Source organism: Oncorhynchus tshawytscha, linkage group LG20 (genome assembly GCF_018296145.1).
Source record: "Oncorhynchus tshawytscha isolate Ot180627B linkage group LG20, Otsh_v2.0, whole genome shotgun sequence".
Classification (NCBI taxonomy): Eukaryota; Metazoa; Chordata; class Actinopteri; order Salmoniformes; family Salmonidae; genus Oncorhynchus; species Oncorhynchus tshawytscha.
The window spans coordinates 10952532-10975567 of NC_056448.1; the positions used below are offsets into that span (position 1 = coordinate 10952532).

Sequence of the window (23036 nt, forward strand, 5' to 3'; positions counted from 1 at the left end):
CGTGACATGACATCACCAGCAATAATAATAATAATAACAATAATAATGATTCATATATTCACTGTTTACATAAACAAATATACAACTTTACGCTGCCCTGCAAAGAGAGATTACCCCTACATTAAGATGAATAGTAACAGTGTCTCAAATCCTGTTTATATCTTCAAATGTCTTTCGTTAATGTACACAAATAGAAATGTAGGCCTATAGGTAGATAAAATCAAACTAAATTAAATAAATTAGTTGACCCTCCCCCTATGCTTTTTCCATTATGTTCTCCATTAGCTTAATGCTACCGAGAACAACATTTAATTGTTTTATGTCCAGAGTAAAGCAACATTCATGCATTTTATCTTTTATTAAATAAAAGTGCATTACATATGATCCTGCGGTAACGTTAGGCCTACACATTTATGCAGGATTCAATCACTGTTACAAACTTAAAACATTATATAAATTAAGTAACATGTGGGGGGAAAAAAACATTTTACCATTAGGGAGACAAACAGTATTCATGTATATTACAAATTTACTTCAATTGTGTCACAACCAGTATTTTTTACACGTAAAACATGTGGCTAATTTCTTTTTCTTTTTTTTTCTTATACTCAGTATACAAAGGCAATAGGTTTAGGTAAGCTTGTTCTGATATTGTTTCGGAGTCCATAAAGGTTGAAAATTGGGTCCTATAAACAGGTGTATCTTATTACTTCACTCTGAAATGTAATGTAAATTTCAAATTTCAAAAACTAAAGGAAAATTAAGATGAGAATATAGGCTACGCTTTTAACAATTGACAAAGCTATAACAATATCAGACGTCAGAACTGAGCATAAGAGACTCAGCAGTGCTTGATACAAAAAAATGTTTTTTTTTACACATAAATATTCACAGTAATATAATTTCTATTTAATACAACTCACGTTTCTATTTACATGTAAGTACCATCTTCTTAATGCTGAAACTTCTATAAATTGAAGAGTCCATGTTTTGGCCAATGATCCAGACTACAAAATTGCGGTCTATTCCTTTGATCTGGCATGCGTCCTCCGTCCTCGTGCAAATTTATTAATTTCAAAACTTGGACGAGAAAAGGGACAACCTGCACCAGTTCCACTTTGAAATGTTGCGTCAAAAGTCGTTCCCCCCCCCTTGTCTGTCTACGAACTGTCGTTTTCTGACGTATGAATAAGGAGTGAGGAGTTTGGTTTGTGTTTTTTCAGCAGTTGTGTTATTTTCTCGTCGTCTGAGTTAGGGTCCAACGGCTTGTTATAATCATCATCATCATCTTCGTTCTCCGAAGCCCCTTTCAGCCTCTCGGTCTCAGAATCCTGCTTCTTCTTTGCCGAAGCCATCTCAGCCGCGTGCCGTTTTCTCCATTTAGTTCTTCGGTTTTGAAACCACACCTAAAAAGTTGATATTCATTGATTACATGCAAATAAAGAACCTCTTAATCCATTGCAAAGATATCGATTAACAACCATCAGACATAATTTGCATATCATTTATGTAGCCTGGGCCTACAAACGTTGCTGATATGCCAAATGAAAAGGGCATATGCCTAGGTCACGTGAAGTCACCACATATCCAAATAATAGTAGGTTATATTTCATTCTAATCGTTCGTTTAGAAAAATTGACAAAATCTTTTTCTAAAGTGAAAATATAGGTTTAATTTGCGTCCATCCATGTTGTTGGCAAACATCTACATGCTGCTCTGCACTGCAAAACGTTGCTACCATTATTTACTCATTTGCATGACATAAATTAACAAAATGCTTCGTTAAATTGTAGTTTACTTTATTAATAATTTATTAAATATACATACTAATATTTTAGAAATATTTATAGTTGTGCCTATAACAACAATTAGGCCTATTTGGCGATTCATTCATATGAAATGCAATAGAGTCATTTCTATTTAGATTCGTTGACCACTGTTATTCGACTGACAGTGTAGGCTATATCTTTCTATTTAGGAATATTGAAACGAAAGACCAAACATTGTCTAAAATACACGAGGCACTTCAACTGACAGTGTAGGCTATATCTTTTTATTTAGGAATATTGAAACGAAAGATCAAACATTGTCTAAAATACACGAGGCACTTCAACTGACAGTGTAGGCTATATCTTTCTATTTAGGAATGTTGAAACGAAAGATCAAACATTGTCTAAAATACACGAGGCACTTCAACTGACAGTGTAGGCTATATCTTTCTATTTAGGAATGTTGAAACGAAAGACCAAACATTGTCTAAAATACACGAGGCACTTCAACTGACAGTGTAGGCTATATCTTTCTATTTAGGAATGTTGAAACGAAAGACCAAACATTGTCTAAAATACACGAGGCACTTCAACTGACAGTGTAGGCTATATCTTTCTATTTAGGAATGTTGAAACGAAAGACAAATCTTCAAATTGAGTAGCAGAGTCTACAAGAGGCTAGTGTGCTCCCCTTTAGTTGCAGGTTAACTACAGACTACTTATCAAACAATATTATTATGCATATTGTTGGATTTTATAAAGACTATTTCAGAATATGCCTTACCTTCACTTGGCTCTCTGTCATTCCCAACGAGTAGGCCAGTCGTGCTCGCTCTGGCCCAGCGAGGTATTTCGTTTGTTCAAAAGTCTTTTCCAGGGCAAAGATTTGTTGTCCAGAGAAGGTGGGACGTGTATGTTTTCTTTTTCCATCTTTGTCGAGCAGTACAGAATTCTGATCTGAAAATGTAAAACATAAAGCATCTAGTCCATTAAACTAAATGTAGCCTATTGATAGAATATGCCAATAGTAGGCTATTTAATATGTATATGATATTAGAATAGGCCTAATGTTAGAATATTATCATATGATATCATAATCAATTGAATTTGAGCTGTTATAATATAAACTTTTGTTCGGGACATTATAATAATGCACATTGCAGCTAGACATTCAAGTCAGATCAGCTTCGGTTTTTAGGAATAAATACCATAGGCTACTTGGGAATTATTAATAACCCCTGTAGCCTCTACATTAACTGTAAAAAAATAAGTTAAATTGAAGTTCAGATAGCTCAAAAACGTGGACTAGTTACTTACGGGGTGAACATGCGAATCTGGCGTCTCTCCAGTGTGGGCTTTGCATGACTCCTGGCCAGAATATCGGGGTCCTGCCTGGAAGGTCTGTCAACGGCTTGGGGTAGCGAGCCACTGCCACTGCTGCAGCGCTGGGGCTGAAGTAGAGCCCATGGGGTGGCGGGGGGCTCAAACTACTGAAGCGGGGCATTCCGGACAAGATTCCGGCAGAAGAGGACGCAGCAACGGCAGCAGCAGCTCCTGGGGAAAGGATCGAGGGACGACTGAGGATGTCGTTTATTCCATGAGGTGTTCCTAGCGCGCTGCATTGATGGGGGGATCCGAGAGATGACATTCCGGAGGATGGTTTGATCCCCGGTGAGGACACCGGGATGCCACCGGGGTTTGGAGAGGTGGCAGTAGGTGAGGTAGAAGAGGCCGGCCCGGTGGAAGATAACGGGTAGGCTGGGTAGAGTGGGGTCTTCATCTCCGCCATGCTATGCAGAGCTGCTAAAGGTGGGGTGCTTAAGAGGAAAGCGCTCTGTCTGGACCCGTCCATCTGCCCCACGGCTAACATAACCGAGAATAGGTAAATGCGACGGTTTTGTCAACAACAAAAATACCCGCAATGCTCACGCTCTCAAGTGATAATACAAAGTTTTTCTCATTAAACAGACAGAATAATACAAGTTTCCTTGGAGGTAGGCCTATATTAGCCCAGCTTCAACATTTGCAAACTGAGCGCCTGAAAAATTGTCTCTAAAATGAAAATGTCGTGTTTTAAAACGAAACCATGCTAGACGAAATCCCAGATTAATTTAGCCGAGATCCAATACCCATTATTACAGGGATAACTCCGCTTCTTCAACCTTGCAAATCTTGAGAATAAAGTCGTTCAAATAGATGGATTTCCCACGTCGTCCTCGCTAACTTGGACAGACTGCTTTAGAGATGATATTATTGAATATTTGAAATCTATTGGTAAAACGCCACCATTTCTTTCCGATGCACAAGACGATCATTGAGATAATAAAACATTATCATCACTTTCCGCTGTCTTTTACCACAAAAGTAAAAACTTTGAGAGTAGAAAACAGAAAGTAGACGGGGTGTTTCTGTTGCGATTGGGTAACCCAACGGTGACGTAGGCGGTGTGTCAAGCGTGAGCGCCAACAGGATTTAGGAGTGTGTCCTCATTGGCTCTCCATCATAGCTTTGATTTGCACATTAAAAGAGTTGCCACCCGACCCACTATTAGCCAAAACACAAAAGCAACAGAATCAATCCAGTCAATTCTAGATCTACTTTTTAGATAAAGGGACATCTGCATGTGCTCATCATGTGACATAGCCTAGTAGCCTAGGTAACTATATCCAAATGTAGCTTTTGTCTATCCATACCCATTCATATTGAAGAAGCTGTAGCTTAGGCTATTGAGAGATGCTTTCAGCCATAGACCTAAATATGACTCATGACATATTTATTGTCCGTTCAACAAGGTGAAATAGTAGGCTAGCCCTAACGTTTTCGTTTATGTTGGAGGGCCATCATGAAAATGAAGCCCAAACAACATTTGGAATAAATATAGCCTTGAGTAGCCTAGCCGTTTGTATCCAGTTTTGTAGTCCACTTATTTAGGTTCAAAACTACTTTGGAACAATAGGTTATTTGATTGCTTCCTATTTGAGAAAACAGGGCACGAGTTTGTGTGTGCGTGTGTGTCTGTGATCAGCCTAATTAGATCAATTGAGTACAACACTTCCACTATTCGAATATGAATTCATTCTAGGACTTTTTGCCAACATAATTGTAAAATTATCTATTGGGATATTGTTCAACAGGTATTGACTTGAAATCAATCATAGCCTATGCCCAGTCTTCCAGCCTATCAATCCAGAGTGGCAAAATCAAATGCACCCAATAACCATGAAATAAATTGTCTACTGACGATTTAAAAATCTTGAGCAATGGATGTCAATAATATTATTCTGCATTGGAAAAAAAGTTAAATGGCTCATATATGGATGATATGGATCAACGTTTGAGTAGGCCTCCCTATTCCACATTGCAAGCTGTTCCTAAAGAACGACTGAAGGATTGCAAGACAGACACTAGTGACACCCAGAGGTAGAATCTAATACTGCACTTAATGGAATGCTGCATTTCCCTAATATTTTCTTGCAATTACATTACTTTTTCTCAAATCTGGACCTCTACCTCTACTGATGATTGTAATCCCCCCCCTCTAACCTGACACTGATTCAGAAATATAGGGCTCCGGGTGAGTGGGATGTCTGGCCAGTCAGTGACATTCATCTAACTAACTACCAAGGAGAACAGAAAGCAGTAGGCTCCTCCAGAACTCCAGGCTCAGATTTGAGTAGGCTACCCCTGTATTTGTATTTATTTGTATTTACTAGGGATCCCAATTAGCCAAGGCAGCAGCTACTCTTCCTGGGGTCCAAACACATTAAGGCACTTACATCACACACAAAATAAAAGATAAAACAGTACATCATATAACAATATTACACCACTATATATCTACAATACAAAATGTATAATACCACCATACAACAATATTACAATGTATGTGTATGTAGAGTGCGTGTGATAGCGTGTGTGTGTACCTGTGTGTGTGTCTCTTCACAGTCCCCGCTGTTCCATAAGATCTATTATTATCTGTTTTTTAAATCTGATTCTACTGCTTGCATCAGTTACCTGATGTGGGATAGAGTTCCATGTAGCCATGGCTCTATGTAGTACTGTACACCTCCCCTAGTCTGTTCTGGACTTGGGGATTGTGAAGAGACCTCTGGCCACATGTCTTGTGGGGTATGCATGGGCTGTCCATGCTGTGTGCTAGTAGTTTAAACAGACAGCTCCGTGCATTCAGCTTGTCAACACTTCCTAAAAAAACAAGTAGTGATGAAGTCAATCTCTCCTCCACTTTGAGCCATGAGAGATTGACAAGCATAAATAAATGTAGTTCTGTCCTTGAGCTGTTCTTGTCTATTGATGTTCTGTATTATTTCATTCTGTATTTTGTTTCATGTTTTGTGTGGTCCCCAGGAAGAGTAGCTGCTGCTTTTGCAACAGCTAATGGGGATCCTAATAAAATACCAAATACTATTAAGGGTTTGCTCTCTATGTGTACATTTAAGGGCCAGCCGTGCTGCCCTATTCTGAACAAATTGTAATTTTCCTAAGTCCCTCTTTATGGCACCTGACCACACGACTGAACAGTAGTCCCCCATGGCCTCTTTTAGTTGGCAGTCTTGACTAGGCAGTTTGTTACTAGCGTTCAATTACCCACGAGTTTTTAAGTGTATTTATTTAACCTTTATTTAACTAGGAAAGTCAGTTAAGAACAAATTCTTATTTACATTGACGGCCTACCAAAATGCAAAAGGCCTCCTGCGGGGACGGGGGCCTGGGATTAAAAACAAAAAATAAATGAATACAATATAAATATAGGACAAAATATATATCACAACAAGAGAGACAACACAGCACTACATAAAGAGAGACCTAAGACAACAACATAGCAAGGTAGCAACACATGACAACACAGCATGGTAGCAACACAACATAACAACAATATGGTAGCAACACAACATGGTAGCAGCACAAAACATGGTACAAACATTATTGGGCACAGAGAACAGCACAAAGGGCAAGAAGGTAGAGAGACAACAATACATCACACAAAGCAGCCACAACTGTCAGTAAGAGTGTCCATGATTGAGTCTTTGAATGAAGAGATTGAGATAAAACAGTCCGGTTTGAGTGTTTGTTGCAGCTTGTTCCAGTCGCTATCTGCAGCGAACTGAAAAGACGAGCGACCCGGGGATGTTTGTGCTTTGGGGACCTTTAACAGAATGTGACTGGCAGAACGGGTGTTGTATGTGGAGGATCAGGACTGCAGTAAATATCTCAGATAGAGGGGAGTGAGGCCTTAGAGGGTTTTATAAATGAGCATCAACCAGTGGGTCTTGCGACGGGTATACCGAGATGACCAGTTTACAGAGGAGTATAGAGTGCAGTGATGTGTCCTATAACACCTAGCCGCTCAAGAGCACCCTTAACTGCCGATCTATAAATTATGTCTCCATAATCTAGCATAGGTAGGATGGTCATCTGAATCAGGGTTAGTTTGGCAGCTGAGGTGAAAGAGGAGCGATTACGATAGAGGAAACCAAGTCTAGATTTAACTTTAGCCTGCAGCTTTGATATGTGCTGAGAGGAGGACAGTGCAACGTCTAGCCATACTCCCAAGTACTTGTATGAGGTGACTACCTCAAGCTCTAAACCCTCAGAGGTAGTAATAACACCTGTGGAACAAGGGGCATCATTCTTAGCAAACCACATGACCTTTGTTTTGGAGGTGTTCAGAACAAGGTTAAGGGCAGAGAAAGCTTGTTGGACACTAAGAAAGCTTTGTTGTAGAGCATTTAACACAAAATCCAAGGAGGGGCCAGCTGAGTATAAGGCTGTATCATCTGCATATAAATGGATGAGAGAGCTTCCTACTGCCTGAGCTATGTTGTTGATGTAAATTGAGAAGAGCGTGAGGCCTAGGATCGAGCCTTGGGTGTACTCCCTTGGTGACAGGCAGTGGCTGAGACAGCAGTTTTTCTGACTTTATATACTGCACTCTTTGAGAGAGGTTGTTAGCAAACCAGGCCAAAGACCCCTCAGAGACACCAATACTCCTTAGCCGGCCCACAAGAATGGAATGGTCTACCGTATCGAAAGCTTTGGCAAAGTCAATAAAAATAGCAGCACAATATTGCTTAGAATCGAGGGCAATGGTGGCATCACTGAGGACCTTTAAGGTTGCAGTGACACATCCATAACCTGAGGGGAAACCAAATTGCATACCCAAGAGAATACTATAGACATCAAGAAAGCCAGTCAGTTGATTATTGACAAGTTTTCCAACACTTTTGAAAAACAGGGCAAAATAGAAATAGGCTTATAACAATTAGGATCAGCTTGATCTCCCCCTTTAAATAAAGGACAAACTGTGGCTGCCTTCCAAGCAATGGGAACCTCCCAAGTAAGGAGAGACATGTTAAAAAGGTTGGAGATAGGCTTGGTAATGATATGAGCAGCAACCTTAAGGGAGAAAGGGTCTAAACCATCTGACCCAGATGTTTTTCTGGGGTCAAGTTTAAGGAGCTCCTTTAGCACCTCGCTCAGTAACTGCCTGCAGGGGGAAACTTTGTAGCGGGGCAGGGGAAAAAGAGGGAGAAGCATCGGGGATAGTTACAATAGAAGGGGTGGGAGATGAGGAAATGTTGGACGGGCAAGGAGGCAAGGCTGAGTCAAATAGGAATCCTGACTTAATGAAGTGGTGATTAAAGAGCTCAGCCATGTGCTTCTTGTCAGTAACAACCACATCATCAACATTAAGGGACATGGGCAGCTGTGAGGAGGGTTTATTCTCCTGGTCTTTAACCGTTTTCCTGAACGTCTTGGGGTTAAACCCACAGAGAGAGAACTGCTCCTTAAAGTAACTCATTTTGGCCTTCCGGATAGCCTGAGTGCACTTATTTCTCATTTGCCTGAACTATAGCCAGTCAGCCTGAGTATGCGTGTGCCAAGCCTTTTGCCAAATGCAATTCTTGAGGTGGAGTAACTCTGCAAGATCACGACTGAACCTGTTTTTAATTCTCATTTTCCTTTAAAAAAAGAGCATTTGACAGTGCGGATCAAGCTGATTCTATACCATTTTACAGAGGCCAGTTAACAGATAGACAGATTCATGAGAAGTTGAAAACTAATTGTAGACAAAATGCAGAAATGATTTAGACCTATTTACTCATGGGCAGATGTTACTCATGTGATGTGACTCTTTCAAGTGCCTTTATTCTCTGAATAAAAAAAGGTAACAATTCTGCCATGATAAACCTGTGTTGAAGCCTACATCCAGTGTAGGGATCAGAAATCTGGACATGGGCGCAACCAAGTTGAGATTTTATCCCAGTGTAGACCAATGGTGTATATGAACGGAGAGGAAGAGGCGAAGCGAGAGGTTTCACTGCGCTTGTCGCCTGCCTTCTCGTCTTTGGGACAACGACTCCCATTGTTAGGGCAGAGACATGAGCATCTCGTCATTATATATAGATCTCTGATGTAAACCCTGGATTGCTGATGCTATAAGAGAGCAGCGAATGGAAGAAGTTCAACACTTTATTCAATTAATTTCACATGGATTCACATGGATTCATCATGGATTTGAGCACAGGTCTCTCTGATTGAACTGGCGAATGGTAGCTGACAGTGTCGGCTAGAGATGATGTGCAGGAGCTTCCTGTAGGAATGTATAGTCTTGCTGAGGTCTTCTCTGTTTCTAATAAGCATTTTGAATTTGAGAGTAAATTGAGGCAAATATATTGTTAAAACTCACCTTATCCAAGAGAGAATTACACAGCTATCAAAACACTTGTATTTACCCCTCAAAAATGAAATGCTAATTAGCTGCTAATGTGGCTATCATAAAGATCTTTAAATGTAATGATGATCTGGACTAGACTGCTAAATCGAGGCAAGGATAAGAATCTCTGGATTAACTATCTAATGTTAGCTACATTTAGTAATGAATAAATTGGCTACATTTCTTTAAATTGACAATTCTGTGAACTGTCTTGTGCTAGTTTTAAATTGACACAATACCTGTTATCAAAGGTGTCAGCTAGAGATTACATGCGAGTTTGCAGAGATTTGTAGTCTTGCATGATGTCTACTTTGATGCTAATTAGCATTTTCGAATCAGAGAAAATAGAGCCGAATATACTGAGTTACCTTGTCCGAGAGAGATTTACATGGTAATCAAAATGCCACTCCAGGGTAAGCCTACATGAAACACAGACCTTATTTTGTGTTTCTAAAATTCCCTATGGGAAAAATGAATGGTGGAAAAACAATTGGAACCATTTCCCTGTTGGTTGACCGCTAGGTTTTATGGATATTATGACACCTCCACAATGGGGCTCTATTGACCAAAGAGGCTTTGACGCCACCTGTCAGCCTTATAGAGCTCTTCAGTTTGTAGTTCTAAAACCCAGAAATTAGTTACCTCTGGTTCGTGAATCCATCCCTATGGGAAAAATGAATGGGGAAAGAATAGGATTTGGAATAAATGCAGAAAATAAGATTGTTCTATAAGATAATAGCAGTCAGATACAACCTTTATGAATTATGAAGCCTTTGTGCTTTTTTTTTTTTTTTTTTTACATAAATGTCAGAATTCACAAAAAAAGGTTGTTAGCAGATTAAGATTCTCATAGATCAAAACAAATAAGATCTCCTAAACCTGTGTGTTGCCAGACATTTTCGGCATTTATCAAACGCCATTCATTATCCCATACGCTTTGTCCAACGAACCATGTCAGAGTTAGTGCCTACAAAAAGACGGCATTAATATTTCTCTCTATTGGCTCTCCACCACAGGAATTGATGTAATTCTATAGCATTTAATTTAAAGTTAAGGACAAAATTACAGTTCAGTATTTTGTTGTAGTGGCAACAGTAACATTAGTACTTGAGATTATAGCTGCACTACGCAGAAATCGCTCGACCATTTCCTGATCCAAAAATTCTAATAGTTGGCCTATTTTCAGTTTGTGACAAAACAAGCACCTATAGTGTATATAATCAATGTACCATCTAAACCATTGTGAAATCTTTTCCATAACCCAAAATATATTATTTTCAGCTGTTGAAGCTGGTGTAAAAAACAGAGACGCAAAAACGAAACTTATGTAAGGGAAGCTTTTAATAAGTGACATCTATAACTCATATTTCTAGGGGAATTTGGTCAGCTGGCCAAAATGTTACATATTGTAGCTTAAGGAAAATCTATATTTCTCATGATTAGCTCATAGAAAAAGTGGCTCAAAATGTGACATTAAAATGCATTTCTATAGCTTCCAAAATATTTTTCACAATGGAGTGCCAACATGGCTGCCAGTGGCTTCAGAACAGCGCCCTGTCAGCCATCTAATAAACACTGCTCAAAAAAATAAAGGGAATACTAAAATAACACATCCTAGATCTGAATAAATGAAATATTCTTATTAAATACTTTTTTCTTTACATAGTTGAATGTACTGACAACAAAATCACACAAAAATTATCAATGGAAATCAAATTTATCAACCCATGGAGGTCTGGATTTGGAGTGACACTCAAAATTAAAGTGGAAAACCACACTACAGGCTGATCCATCTTTGATGTAATGTCCTTAAAACAAGTCAAAATGAGGCTCAGTAGTGTGTGTGGCCTCCACGTGCCTGTATGACCTCCCTACAACACCTGGGCATGCTCCTGATGAGGTGGTGGATGGTCTCCTGAGGGATCTCCTCCCAGACCTGGACTAAAGCATCCGCCAACTCCTGGACAGTCTCTGGTGCAACGTGGCGTTGGTGGATGGAGCGAGACATGATGTCCCAGATGTGCTCAATTGGTTTCAGGTCTGGGGAACAGGCGGGCCAGTCCATAGCATCAATGCCTTCCTCTTGCAAGAACTGCTGACACACTCCAGTCACATGAGGTCTAGCATTGTCTTGTATTAGGAGGAACCCAGGGCCAACCGCACCAGCATATGGTCTCACAAGAGGTCTGAGGATCTCATCTCGGTACCTAATGGCAGTCAGGCTACCACTGGCGAGCACATGGAGGGCTGTGCGGCCCCCCAAAGAAATGCCACCCCACACCATGACTGACCCACCGCCAAACCGGTCATGCTGGAGGATGTTGTAGGCAGCAGAACGTTCTCCACGGCGTCTCCATACTGTCACATGTGCTCAGTGTGAACCTGCTTTCATCTGTGAAGAGCACAGGGCGCCAGTGGCGAATTTGCCAATCTTGGTGTTCTCTGGCAAATGCCAAACGTCCTGCACGGTGTTGGGCTGTAAGCACCCTCATGGAGTCTGTTTCTGACCGTTTGAGCAGACACATGCACATTTGTGTCCTGCTGGAGGTAATTTTGCAGGGCTCTGGCAGTGCTCCTCCTGCTCCTCCTTGCACAAAGGCGGAGGTAGCGGTCCTGCTGCTGGGTTGTTGCCCTCCTATGGCCTCCTCCACGTCTCCTGATGTACTGGCCTGTCTCCTGGTAGCGCCTCCATGCTCTGGACACTACGCTGACAGACACAGCAAACATTCTTGCCACAGTTCGCATTGATGTTCCATCCTGGATGAGCTGCACTACCTGAGCCATTTGTGTGGGTTGTAGACTCCGTCTCATGCTACCACTAGAGTGAAAGCACCGCCAGCATTCAAAAGTGACCAAAACATCAGCCAGGAAGCATAGGAACTGAGAAGTGGTCTGTGGTTGCCACCTGCAGAACCACTACTTTATTGGGGGTGTCTTGCTAATTGCCTATAATTTCACCTGTTGTCTATTCCATTTGCACAACAGCATGTGAAATGTATTGTAAATCAGTGTTGTTTCCTAAGTGGCCAGTTCGATTTCACAGAAGTGTGATTGACTTGGAGTTACATTGTGTTGTTTAAGTGTTCCCTTTATTTTTTTGAGCAGTGTATATATAGCATTCGGAATGTACTCTGACCCCTTGACTTGTTCCAAATTCAGAGACTTGTCCGGAAGCCACTCCTGTGTTGTCTTGGCTGTTGATGCTGCTACCACCAAATTCATTAGGCCCTGATCTATAGATTTCCCATGACAGGGCAGCCAATCAGAATACGTTTTTCCCCACAAAAAGGTTATTACGACAGAAATACTCCTTAGCACCCCCCTTCCCCCAACGACCCTGCAGGTGAAGCCGTATGTGGAGGTCCTGGGCTTAAGTGGTTACAAGTGGTCTCCTACAAGTGGTTGCAAAGCCGGTTGGATGTACTGCCAAATTCTCTAAAATGACATTGGAGGCGGCTTATGGTAAAGAAATTAACATTACATTCTCTGGCAACAGCTCCGTTGGACATTCCTGATATCGGCATGCCAATTGCACACTCTCTCAAAACTTGAGACATCTTTGGCAGTATTCCACTTTCGAGTGGCTTTTAATTGTCCCCAGCACAAGGTGCACCTGTGTAATGATCATGCTGTTTAATCAGCTTCTTTATATGCCACACCTGTCAAGTGGATGTTTATCTTGCAAAGGAGAAATACTCACTAACAAATGACAGAAATAAGCTTTGTGCATATGGAACATCCCTGGGATCTTTTGTTTCAGCTCATGAAAATGAGACCAACACTTTACGTGTTGTGTTTATTTTTGTTCATTTAAATAAATCATTGGTGTAGACTCATTTCCAAGTCTATGGATTAAAGGACAATTCTGCCAATAACCTCATTCATCAACTCCAGCACCAAACCAGTATCTACACGTGAACAGAGCTTTTCTATGATCTGTGGTTAAAAAGGATTAGGTCCTTCAACAATGCTTGTCTGACATCACAGGGTAGGATTAAAAGTACATTTTCATAACCTGCAACAACTTTAGACCAAGGGAGGGTATTTCCTCACACGTCACATCACCTTGAATCAGTATTTGAAAATCATTTTTTCCCTCAATTTTCACCTAAAATTACAAACCCAAATCGAACTGCCTGTAGCTCAGAACCTGAAGCAAGGATATGCATATTCTTGATAGCATTTGAAAGGAAACACTTATGTTTGTGGAAATATGAAATGAATGTAGGATAATAACACACATTGGACCTGGAATAAGATAAAACAAAAAAACATGCATTTTCTATTTGTTGTTCCATCTTTGAAATGCAAGAGTACGCCATTATATCACTTAGGACTCCAGGCGCAATTTAGATTTTGGCCACTAGACAACAGCACTGTATTTGCAATGTTTTAGACTAATCTAATGAACCATTGCATTACTGTTCAAAATGTATCAAGTCCGCCCAAATGTTACAAATTGGTCAATTGATACATTTAAGTACAAAACTTTAGAGAACATACAAATATGATAATACATTTAAGTTTATACTCTCAGTAATGTCATAAATGATGGATAATTATGTAACAGTATAACTTTAGACCGTCCCCTCACCCATACCCGGGCGCGAACCAGGGACTCTCTGCACACATCAACAACAGTCACCCTCGAAGCATCGTTACCCATCGCTCCACAAAAGCCGCGGCCCTTGCAGAGCAAGGGGAACCATTACTTCAAGGTCTCAGAGCAAGTGACGTCACCGATTGAAACACTATTTAGCGTGCACCGCTAACTAAGCTAGCCATTTCACATCCGTTACACTCACCCCCCTTTTGACCTCCTTTTCCGCAGCAACCAGTGATCCGGGTCACGGCACCAATGTAACAGTATAACTTTAGACCGTCCCCTCGCCCATACCCGGGCGCGAACCAGGGACCCTCTGCACACATCAACAACAGTCACCCTCGAAGCATCGTTACCCATCGCTCCACAAAAGCCGTGGCCCTTGCAGAGCAAGGGGAACCACTACTTCAAGGTCTCAGAGCAAGTGGCGTCACCGATTGAAACGCTATTTAGCGCGCACCGCTAACTAAGCTAGCCGTTTCACATCCGTTACAATTAGCTTCCCTGCAGAAAATACACCAACCTTGAGTTAGATGGGGGGGCAGACACAGCATGGATTCAAAGTGTAGAACCCAGTTCCTACATTTTCATATAAAAATGTATTTTATCAAACAAAACTGTGCTACATTTTATCTCTGGTACCCTCAGGATGACAAATCAGAGCAAGATGACTTGAGTACATTATTTACCTTCAGAGGCGAATGCATCAAACCAGTTGCCGTAATAAAAGTTGTGCACTCTCCTCAAACAATAGCATGGTATTTTTTCACTGTGCTAGCTACTGTAAATTGGACAGTGCAGTTGGATTAACAAGAATTTAAGCTTTCTGCCCATATAAGACCGTCCAGCGGGGGGAGGGGCGGCTGGAGATCACGTAGAGGTTAAAATGTTTAAACTTTTGATGTCGTTGAGTAGAAACGTTTAACACGTTTTTTTGTGTTTTTTTTCTCAGAGGGTGGATCAGCTTAATATTGCGGAAAGAATGTTGCTTCCAATGTAATTGTCTGCATCATTTCCAATCCCCCATATTGTTTGGGTAAATATATATATATATATCCATACACGCATGCATATTTATACACATATATACATACACATACCTATATAGACATACATACTTTTTAAAAGAATATACCTTTATTATTATTCCCCGCAAACCCTTCCGCCGATCCCCCAATTGGAGTAAACTAATAAACACTTCTGCTTCTACCTTCAATCCAAACATTTTATACACATTCTACAGACACAGTCTACTTTACAATAGTTCTCTGTTTGTTCTTAGTCCTTCCTCTATTTCTGATGTCCATCCTGTTTGATTTCTATTTGTAACTATGCTATTTCACAAAAGCTCCGAACCTATATACATTCTACAGATCCCTTATGCCCTACATTGTTTATCTTGTTATTAGTCCCACCCTTCAGCTCCACTCAACCCCTCCCATCTGTCTCTCAACATCATCCATTTCGGATTTCTACTTGCCATATATTTTTTAACTGTGCTGTGATGCTTCACAAAATAATTGAACCTTCCTATTCTCATAGCTTCTACAGATTGTAAATTAAAAAGAAACATTTTTGCTAAAATAATTATATTATTCATTGATTGACTATAGCTTTTCAAATGACCCAGTATTGCTATCTGTAGTGTTAGTTCTAGGCAAATGTTGCAATTCTTCAGCCATTCCTGGACCTGTGACCAAAAATGAGCTACATATGGACAATACCAAAATAAATTATCCAATGACTCTGCCTCCTCACAGCAGAACCTGCAGAGCTGGGAAGATCGTATCCCCCATATATATAACATTCTATTAGGTGCAAGAATTTTGTATAGTAATTTATATTGAAAAATTCGAGGTTTTGAATCCGGCGTTGTTTTGCGTATCAATTCATAAACCATGTGCCATGGAATGGGTACATCGAAAATCTCTTCCCAACTATTTTGCAATTTATATGTCACAGCTGTGTTTTTTGGTCCTTAAATGAAATTGGTATTTGTTTTTATTTATCACACTTTTCTTTAACCATTCATGTTCTTTAATACAAGGCCGACACACAAGTTCCTTACTTTTTTCCCCTTCTACTTGCCTCTTCCATTTTTGTGGTAATGCTGCAATTAATTAGTTGCAATTTTGGGTAGAGCAGACATTTCCATGTCTGTGTTAGCTGCATGTGTGACATAACCCCACCAGTCCTATTTATGATATCATTCACTAAATGTATACCTTTCTTAAACATTTCTTCAATAAATACAGTTTCTTTATCAATTAGTATATTTGAATTTAACCACAATATTTGAACAAATATTACTATTTGTTCCATCCTTTCAGGTGGATTAAACTGAAATTGCAACCAACTTTCTAAGGCTTGTTTAAAAAATAAAGATATTTTGGAGATTATTTCCTTTCAAACAACTGAAAGTGAGCAGGTGTGATCTGAATAAAGGGGAAAAGGCCCTTCCTGAATATAGGATGAAACATTCGTACCAATTGACTAGAGAACCAGTTTGGATTTAAATATAACTTTTGTATGACTGATGCCTTTAGTGAGAGGTCTAATGCTTTAATATTTAATCATTTCTGCCCACCGAATTAATATTCATTATATAAATAGGCCCTTTTAATTTTATCTGGTTTGCCGTTCCATATAAAATTGAATATTTTTTGTTCATATAATTTAAAAAGCAGGTCACTAGGTGTAGGCAAAACCATAAGCAAATAGGTAAACTGATATAACTAAGGAGTTAATCAGGGTGATTTTTCCACAAATAGACAGGTATTTTCCTTTCCATGGTAGCAAGATCTTATCTAACTTTCTATAAAAATTGGAGTAAGATAATTTCTTTCCTTTGGGATTTGTATACCGAGTATGTCTACATCTCCGTCAGACCATTTAATTGGTAAACTACATGGAAATGTAAAATGTGCATTTTTTAGTGATCCAATACGTAATATGGTACATTTATCATAATTTGGTTTTAATCCAGAGAGGATTAAAAGAGGACGTTTTTTCTATTTAAAATAAACATCTTCCCACTGATGTTCTAGAAATAATGAAAATGAGGTTGAAATGTCATGTGCACTAATCTGAAATGTAATCCTCATAGCACATTGTGGCCTAGCACTTCCATTTTTACATACATCCCTTTGCCCTTCATATGAAAGACAGCATTGGAGTCACAAGTGCCAACAGCTTGATTTTACGATGTCCATACTGATGTGAATAATAGATATCTCTTTAAGCCAGAATATGATTAGTTCGGCACGTGTTATTTCAGTAAGTAACCCAAATAACCTGTCTCACCTGCAACGTTTTAACAGCATTGCCCTTAGGATACATGATTCATGACTATCTATTTGGGTCGTATCAAACCCGGAGCCTTTAGATGGATTAAAGCCAACTTTACATGAGGTGTAGGGATTTCATAATACTTATGAAGAAGCATGAAAAGACAGAGACATTCCATTTTGGTAAGAATGATTCCATTTAATTTACATTACTCCCGTGCCATGAGTTTCTGCTTCTTCAGCTTCTTCTGAGAAACCTGCAGGACAAAGAAATTGTATTAGGCCACCATACTGATTCTGATAATACCCTCATGGGGACAGAATGATGTAGACTTAAATGCAAATGTGTGGTTGCTCAGCCCCATTCATATTTATTTTCATGGGTAATCCAAAGGTGTCCTAAGAAAGTCATCATTGCAACCATTTCAAACACACCTATGTGAAAGGTCTGATAAGATTTTACGAGTAATGCCAGAAGGATAGTAAACTCTTTTGTTCCAGTCTACAGAGCTCTTATTCAAGAGTTTATACCTTCTAATCACACTGCTTTTACATGGGAAATATGGGGCCGAGTGCATATCTTCAGGAAGATACCAAGCAGTCTTCTGCAAAATGCGTTGGCATGCGTACCTTTTTCTTAGTAGCGACTTCCTCCTCTGGTTTGGGAACGATCTGCTCCTTCTCTGTGAGGATCATCTCAATGTGGCAAGGGGAGCTCATGTAGGGGTTGATGCGACCATGGGCACGGTATGTGCGTCTGCGCATCTTGGGGGCCTTGTTGACCTGGATGTGCTCGATCACCAGGGAGTCTACATCCAGACCCTGTCAGAATAAAGCACAGATTAAACTGGTTAGCAAGTCAAATAATCCACATACATGGCCAGTTGTCTGTGGGATACAGTACTTAACTTTGACACTTGTCGGAATTGGCCTATAAGTATAGAGCTAAATGACAATGTTTCTTACAAAATAAATATGAAAAGTACATGCAAAGTAAAGATTTGAGAATATTTGCATAAAATTGTGTCGCCAACTAGATAGGAACCTAGCTTATGAAGTACTTTGAGCTATCCTAGCTGTGCCGTTGAACTAGAGCAGGCACACTTGTAGTGGTTTCTTTTGGAACACAACAATGGTCTATTTTAAGTCCCAATCTGGGTCAGGTGGGCATGATTTGAAAGCTTGTTCCATTGCCATCATGACTAGCTAAGTAATAAAATAACATTTTGGGTGTTAACCTTTCACAAGGTAATTCAGAGAAACATCGTACAACATCATTGGTGGGCATAAAGCGAATTTGGAAAGTATTGAGGCCCCTTCACGAGTTCCAAATGTGTTACATTACAGCCTTATTCTAAAATTAATTCAATTGCACCCCCTCAAATCGACACACAATACCCCATAATGACAAAGCAAAAACAAGTGACATTTTTGCAAACTAATTCAAAATAAAACTGAAATATCACATTTAAATTAGTAGTCAGACCCTTCACTCAGTACTTTGCTGAAGTACCTTTGGCAGCAATTACAGCCTCGAGCCTTCTTGGGTATGACGCTACAAGCGTGGCACATATGTATTTGGGAGTTTCTCCCATTCTTCTCTCAAGCTGTCAGGTTGGATGGGAAGTGTTGCTGCACAGTTATTTTCAGGTCTCTCCAGAGATGTTCGGTCAGGTTCAAGTCCGGGTTCTGGCTGGGCTACTCAAGGACCTTGAGAGACTTGTCCCGAAGCCATTCCTGCATTGTCTTGGCTGTGTGCTTAGGGGATTGTCCTGTTGGAAGGTGAACCTTTACCCCAGTCTGAGTGCTCTGGAGCAGGTTTTCATCAGGGATCTCTATGCACTTTGCTCCGTTCATCTTGCCCCACAATCCTGACTGGTCTCCAAGTCCTTGCCACTGAAAAACATTGGGTTCTTGGTCAGCTCCCTTCCCCCACGATTGGACAGGTGGCCAGCTCTAGGAAGAGTATTGGTGGTTACAAACTTCTTCCATTTAAGAATGATGTAGGCCACTGTTCTTGGAGACCTTCAATGCTGCAGAAATATTTTGGTACCCTTCCCAAGATCTGTGCCTCGACACAATCCTCAACTGTGGGACCTTGTATAGACAGGTGTGCCTTTGCAAATCATGTCCAATCAACTGAATTTACCACAGGTGGACTCCAATCAAGTTGTAGAAACATTGAGAATGATCAATGGAAACAGGATGCACCCGAGCGCTAAAAACTTGTTTTCGCTTTGTCATTATGGGGTATTATGTGTAGATTCATGAGGGGGAAAAAGGTAATCCATTTTAGAATAAGGGTGTAACGTAAGAAAATGTGGAAAAGTGAAGGGGCCTGAATACTTCCAAAATGCACAGTAGAAAGGAGTCATGAGTGCATTCGCATGTGTGTGCTGCAGCTAATTTTGTTCTCAATAAACAAGCTAATTCTGTTCAAAGACATGTCATCTTTGTAACTTTACAGCTAATAGTGATCATAAACATTGACACTATATGACATGAGTTTTATGATTTGGACATGTGAAGTGCACATCTGGACATCTGTTTGGCTTGCGACATCAAAGCGGTATTTATTATAATCCTCAACATCTCATCTGTAAAAATACGTAGTCATCTTAGTTTACAGCAATTCCCTTGTTCAAGCAAAATTTGCAAAAGTTCCTCAAACAGCGGGAGGGATGGAGCAACTTGTCATTCGTGGTGCTCAAGTTCAGAACGGCCATCAGTCAAAACCCCATACAGTGCTGTGAAGCGCAGAGCCAGAACTCTGGCATGTATCGTATGTCACTGTACAGCCACTACGTTCAAATTTAGGGGCGTATCAACACACAAATCTAATTCTTTACACCCATACAAGTGTTGAAAATGGCAAAGCTAGAATCCTTAATTACTACATCAATTTTAGGATTAAAATATTTTCTAAATGCCTCATGAGCTTAATTCAACTGCTGTACCCAATCAGAACCCAGAATAAGCTTGTTATGGTCCAATGTTTGAAAAGGTATATTAAACTAATACTAAAGCCTCAAAACATGGTTGAAACCAATGCTTATATCATGGATGTCAGTCCATGCATTCAAAGCTCTCGCTTTGAATTTGAGAGGGTTAACATTTCAGGCCCATCCTGCAGCTTTTGACCAAAACAATCTTCTCGATGAAGGATTCCAGCTTTAAATTATATTGTTCATACAAGCATCACGGTGGCTTAGATGCCCCATTTCATGGTTAATACAAAGGTGTCCCAAATGGTCATCGTTGCAATCATGAATTGTGCCCATTTCACAGTTTGAACCCCAACAAGCTTGGTAGCATCATACTTTTCACAAATCTCTCCACTACAGGCATGCCACAATAAGAGGCAGGCCCAACAAAAATACCAACATTACCTTAAGCTCCGCATTGCTCTCAGCGTTCTTCAGCATGTGGAGAAGGAACTCTGCACTCTTCTTGGGCCAGCGGCCCTGTGTCCAGTCAAACTGCTTTGCCTGCAGAGGAACAGTTTGGTCAGTCGTGTGCATGCAACACTGGGCCAGAATAGGTGCCCTCATTTCTGGTCAACATCGGGGAAAATGTATGTAGACATAAGCGCAAATGTGTGGTTGCTCAGCCTCGTTCATATTTATTTTCATGGCTAATCCAAAGGTGTCCTAAGAAAGTCATCATTGCAACCATTTCATACAGACATGCATTAAAACCATAAGTCCAAGGTCTGATAAGCCAGAAAGATTTTAAGTCATTTTGTGCCCCTCTCCAAAGCCCATGTTGAACAAATGTAATATATTTTATTTTTTTGATCCCTTTCATACCCGCTAATCCCAATACTTTACATAGGAAATATAATAAAGCGTAAACATTGTCAGAAGATAACCAACCAAAGTCCCCTATACACATTTAAATTGAGGCTAGAGTAAATGTAATTGGATTGGCGTTTACCTGGGCACACCTGCTGACACCCCCATTGTAGCGACGGAAGGGAACACACTGGTGCTTGATGGTAACATCCTTCAGGTACTTGGTGGCCTTGCGGATGTGCATGCCTTTGATGGTCTGAGCTGTCTCACGGGTGTTCTGATGGGAAACAAACAAGAAGCATTACTGTAGTAGCTAGCTATATCAATAACAGATTGTTATAACCGTCTTGATGGGCATGAATGCAAAATTGCTCAGTTATTTGTTAGATATTGTCACATTTGATTCCAAAGGTCTCCAATGTTGTCATCATAGCAAAGCATCATACCTTTCAACCTGCACACATTTATGACTACCAATACATATCAACCAACAGCAACTAACTCCCACACTGATACAACTACAGTAGACAAAATGTCTGAAGGCAACTTCTCATGTGAATCAGAAAAGAGAACACCTTACCTTGAAGTGAACCCGGAGATTAGAGCCCCTCGACTTGCATGCTTCAGAAGAAAATACAGCAATGATCAGTAAGGTCACAAGACATAAATAACCTTACATGGTGAATAAACCATGTATGTGTGGTTGCTCAGCCTCGTTCCTATTTATTTTCATGGGTAATCTAAAGGTGTCCTAAGAAAGTCATCATTACAACCATGGTTAAATCTGATAAACTAGCTAATTTAGCTAGTTAACTTGCATTAGCCAGCTAATGAATAAATCCAGGGCAACAATCGAACCGGTACTCACACTTAGTCGGGTTCTCGGGGTCGAGCGAGTAGCGGACCATTTTCAGAGATCTGCAAAAGATAAACGGGTTAACTAGCTAACTAAAACTAGTCGGAGAACGTGTTAGTGTGTTGGTTGACTGAGAAACAAGGCAGACACCTTGGAGGATGCGCTACGTGTTAGTTGATAGCTAGCAAACATTAAACCAACCCAAAACATCGAGCAAATCACATACGACTACATCACTGGGACTATGTATTTCATCAAGACTCATTCGTAGGGCCGGCATCATGGTCATGGTTTCGTTAGCAATGCTAAAAGTGGCTGGGGGCCAAGCATATCACAAATATGACTTTTGGTGAAAATAGCCACCGATACACGCATGGACGCCCACGTTTCTAAGTAGTCGTTTAAATACAAGCACATTTAACATTTAAGAGTCAGGATGCCATAGATATTAAAGCGATTACATGGATTCTCGGCCGCAGTTGTGTATCGGCTCACTTACTTTCTAAGGCCGCGGAAGGGAAGAGGTAGAAAGAAGCATTCTGGGAGTGGAAATCGTAAATGTCGTCTCGCGAGATATTTGGAGATCTTTGAACGAGATTAGGTGTTCTTCTTTGGTGTAATTTCTGACAGGCATTTATTCCAATAGAAAGAGTTTACCGCCGCCTTTTGTATTACAAAGATATTGCATTCTCGTTTTGAACAAGCACTGTGAAACGTTTATGAACTAGATGCACTGGCGGACATTTGGCAGAAGAGGCCTCACATCATCAAGGGGCCTCATGATCTGGGCATCAAAAAAAATAAAAAATAAGGGTCTGAAGGTAAACCAATACCGGGCTGAAAAATGAATGGAATTTAATAGTTTCAACTGTTCTGCCTGCGGCTATGGAACCCTGACCTGTTCACTGGACGTGCTACCTGTCCCAGACCTGCTGTTTTCAACTCTCTGGAGACAGCAGGAGCGGTAGAGATACTCTAAATGATCGGCTATG

At 40.3% G+C, this 23036-nt stretch overlaps 2 protein-coding genes and 3 non-coding genes across 5 annotated transcripts; all 5 read right to left on the minus strand.

Moving 5' to 3' along the window:
• Window positions 1–353: 353 nt before the first annotated feature.
• Window positions 354–4176, minus strand: nkx6.1 (NK6 homeobox 1). The gene is made up of 3 exons (XM_024380823.2): window positions 3087–4176; window positions 2554–2726; window positions 354–1406 (listed from the first exon to the last, which is right to left on the minus strand). The coding sequence occupies exons 1-3, from the start codon at window positions 3637–3639 to the stop codon at window positions 1161–1163; spliced, it is 972 nt and encodes a 323-aa protein (XP_024236591.1). The 5' UTR covers window positions 3640–4176; the 3' UTR covers window positions 354–1160.
• A 13396-nt stretch (window positions 4177–17572) lies between these two features.
• Window positions 17573–22635, minus strand: LOC112219515 (60S ribosomal protein L17). The gene is made up of 7 exons (XM_024380829.2): window positions 22544–22635; window positions 22057–22106; window positions 21769–21809; window positions 21331–21465; window positions 20784–20882; window positions 18025–18216; window positions 17573–17651 (listed from the first exon to the last, which is right to left on the minus strand). The coding sequence occupies exons 2-7, from the start codon at window positions 22094–22096 to the stop codon at window positions 17604–17606; spliced, it is 555 nt and encodes a 184-aa protein (XP_024236597.1). The 5' UTR covers window positions 22097–22106; window positions 22544–22635; the 3' UTR covers window positions 17573–17603.
• LOC112220428 lies at window positions 17745–17814 on the minus strand. Its single transcript, XR_002948862.1, has one exon. It is a non-coding gene; the product is annotated as a small nucleolar RNA SNORD58 (small nucleolar RNA).
• LOC112220429 lies at window positions 20996–21065 on the minus strand. The gene has a single exon (XR_002948863.1). It is a non-coding gene; the product is annotated as a small nucleolar RNA SNORD58 (small nucleolar RNA).
• On the minus strand, window positions 21891–21960 carry LOC112220430. The gene has a single exon (XR_002948864.1). It is a non-coding gene; the product is annotated as a small nucleolar RNA SNORD58 (small nucleolar RNA).
• Window positions 22636–23036: the final 401 nt, after the last annotated feature.

Bases quoted from the DNA above. Each gene is read 5' to 3' on its own strand.
- LOC112219515 (XM_024380829.2), bottom strand. From the start codon at position 22,096: ATGGTCCGCTACTCGCTCGACCCCGAGAACCCGACTAAGT. The intron at 18,217-20,783 runs GTAATGTTGGTA...TTATTCTGACAG, and splicing joins AGAGCAATGCGGAGCTTAAG to GGTCTGGATGTAGACTCCCT. The intron at 17,652-18,024 runs GTACGCATGCCA...TTTGTCCTGCAG, and splicing joins AAGTCGCTACTAAGAAAAAG to GTTTCTCAGAAGAAGCTGAA.
- nkx6.1 (XM_024380823.2), bottom strand. From the start codon at position 3,639: ATGTTAGCCGTGGGGCAGATGGACGGGTCCAGACAGAGCGCTTTCCTC. The intron at 2,727-3,086 runs GTAAGTAACTAG...TTACATTTTCAG, and splicing joins CAGATTCGCATGTTCACCCC to ATCAGAATTCTGTACTGCTC. The intron at 1,407-2,553 runs GTAAGGCATATT...TCAACTTTTTAG, and splicing joins TGACAGAGAGCCAAGTGAAG to GTGTGGTTTCAAAACCGAAG.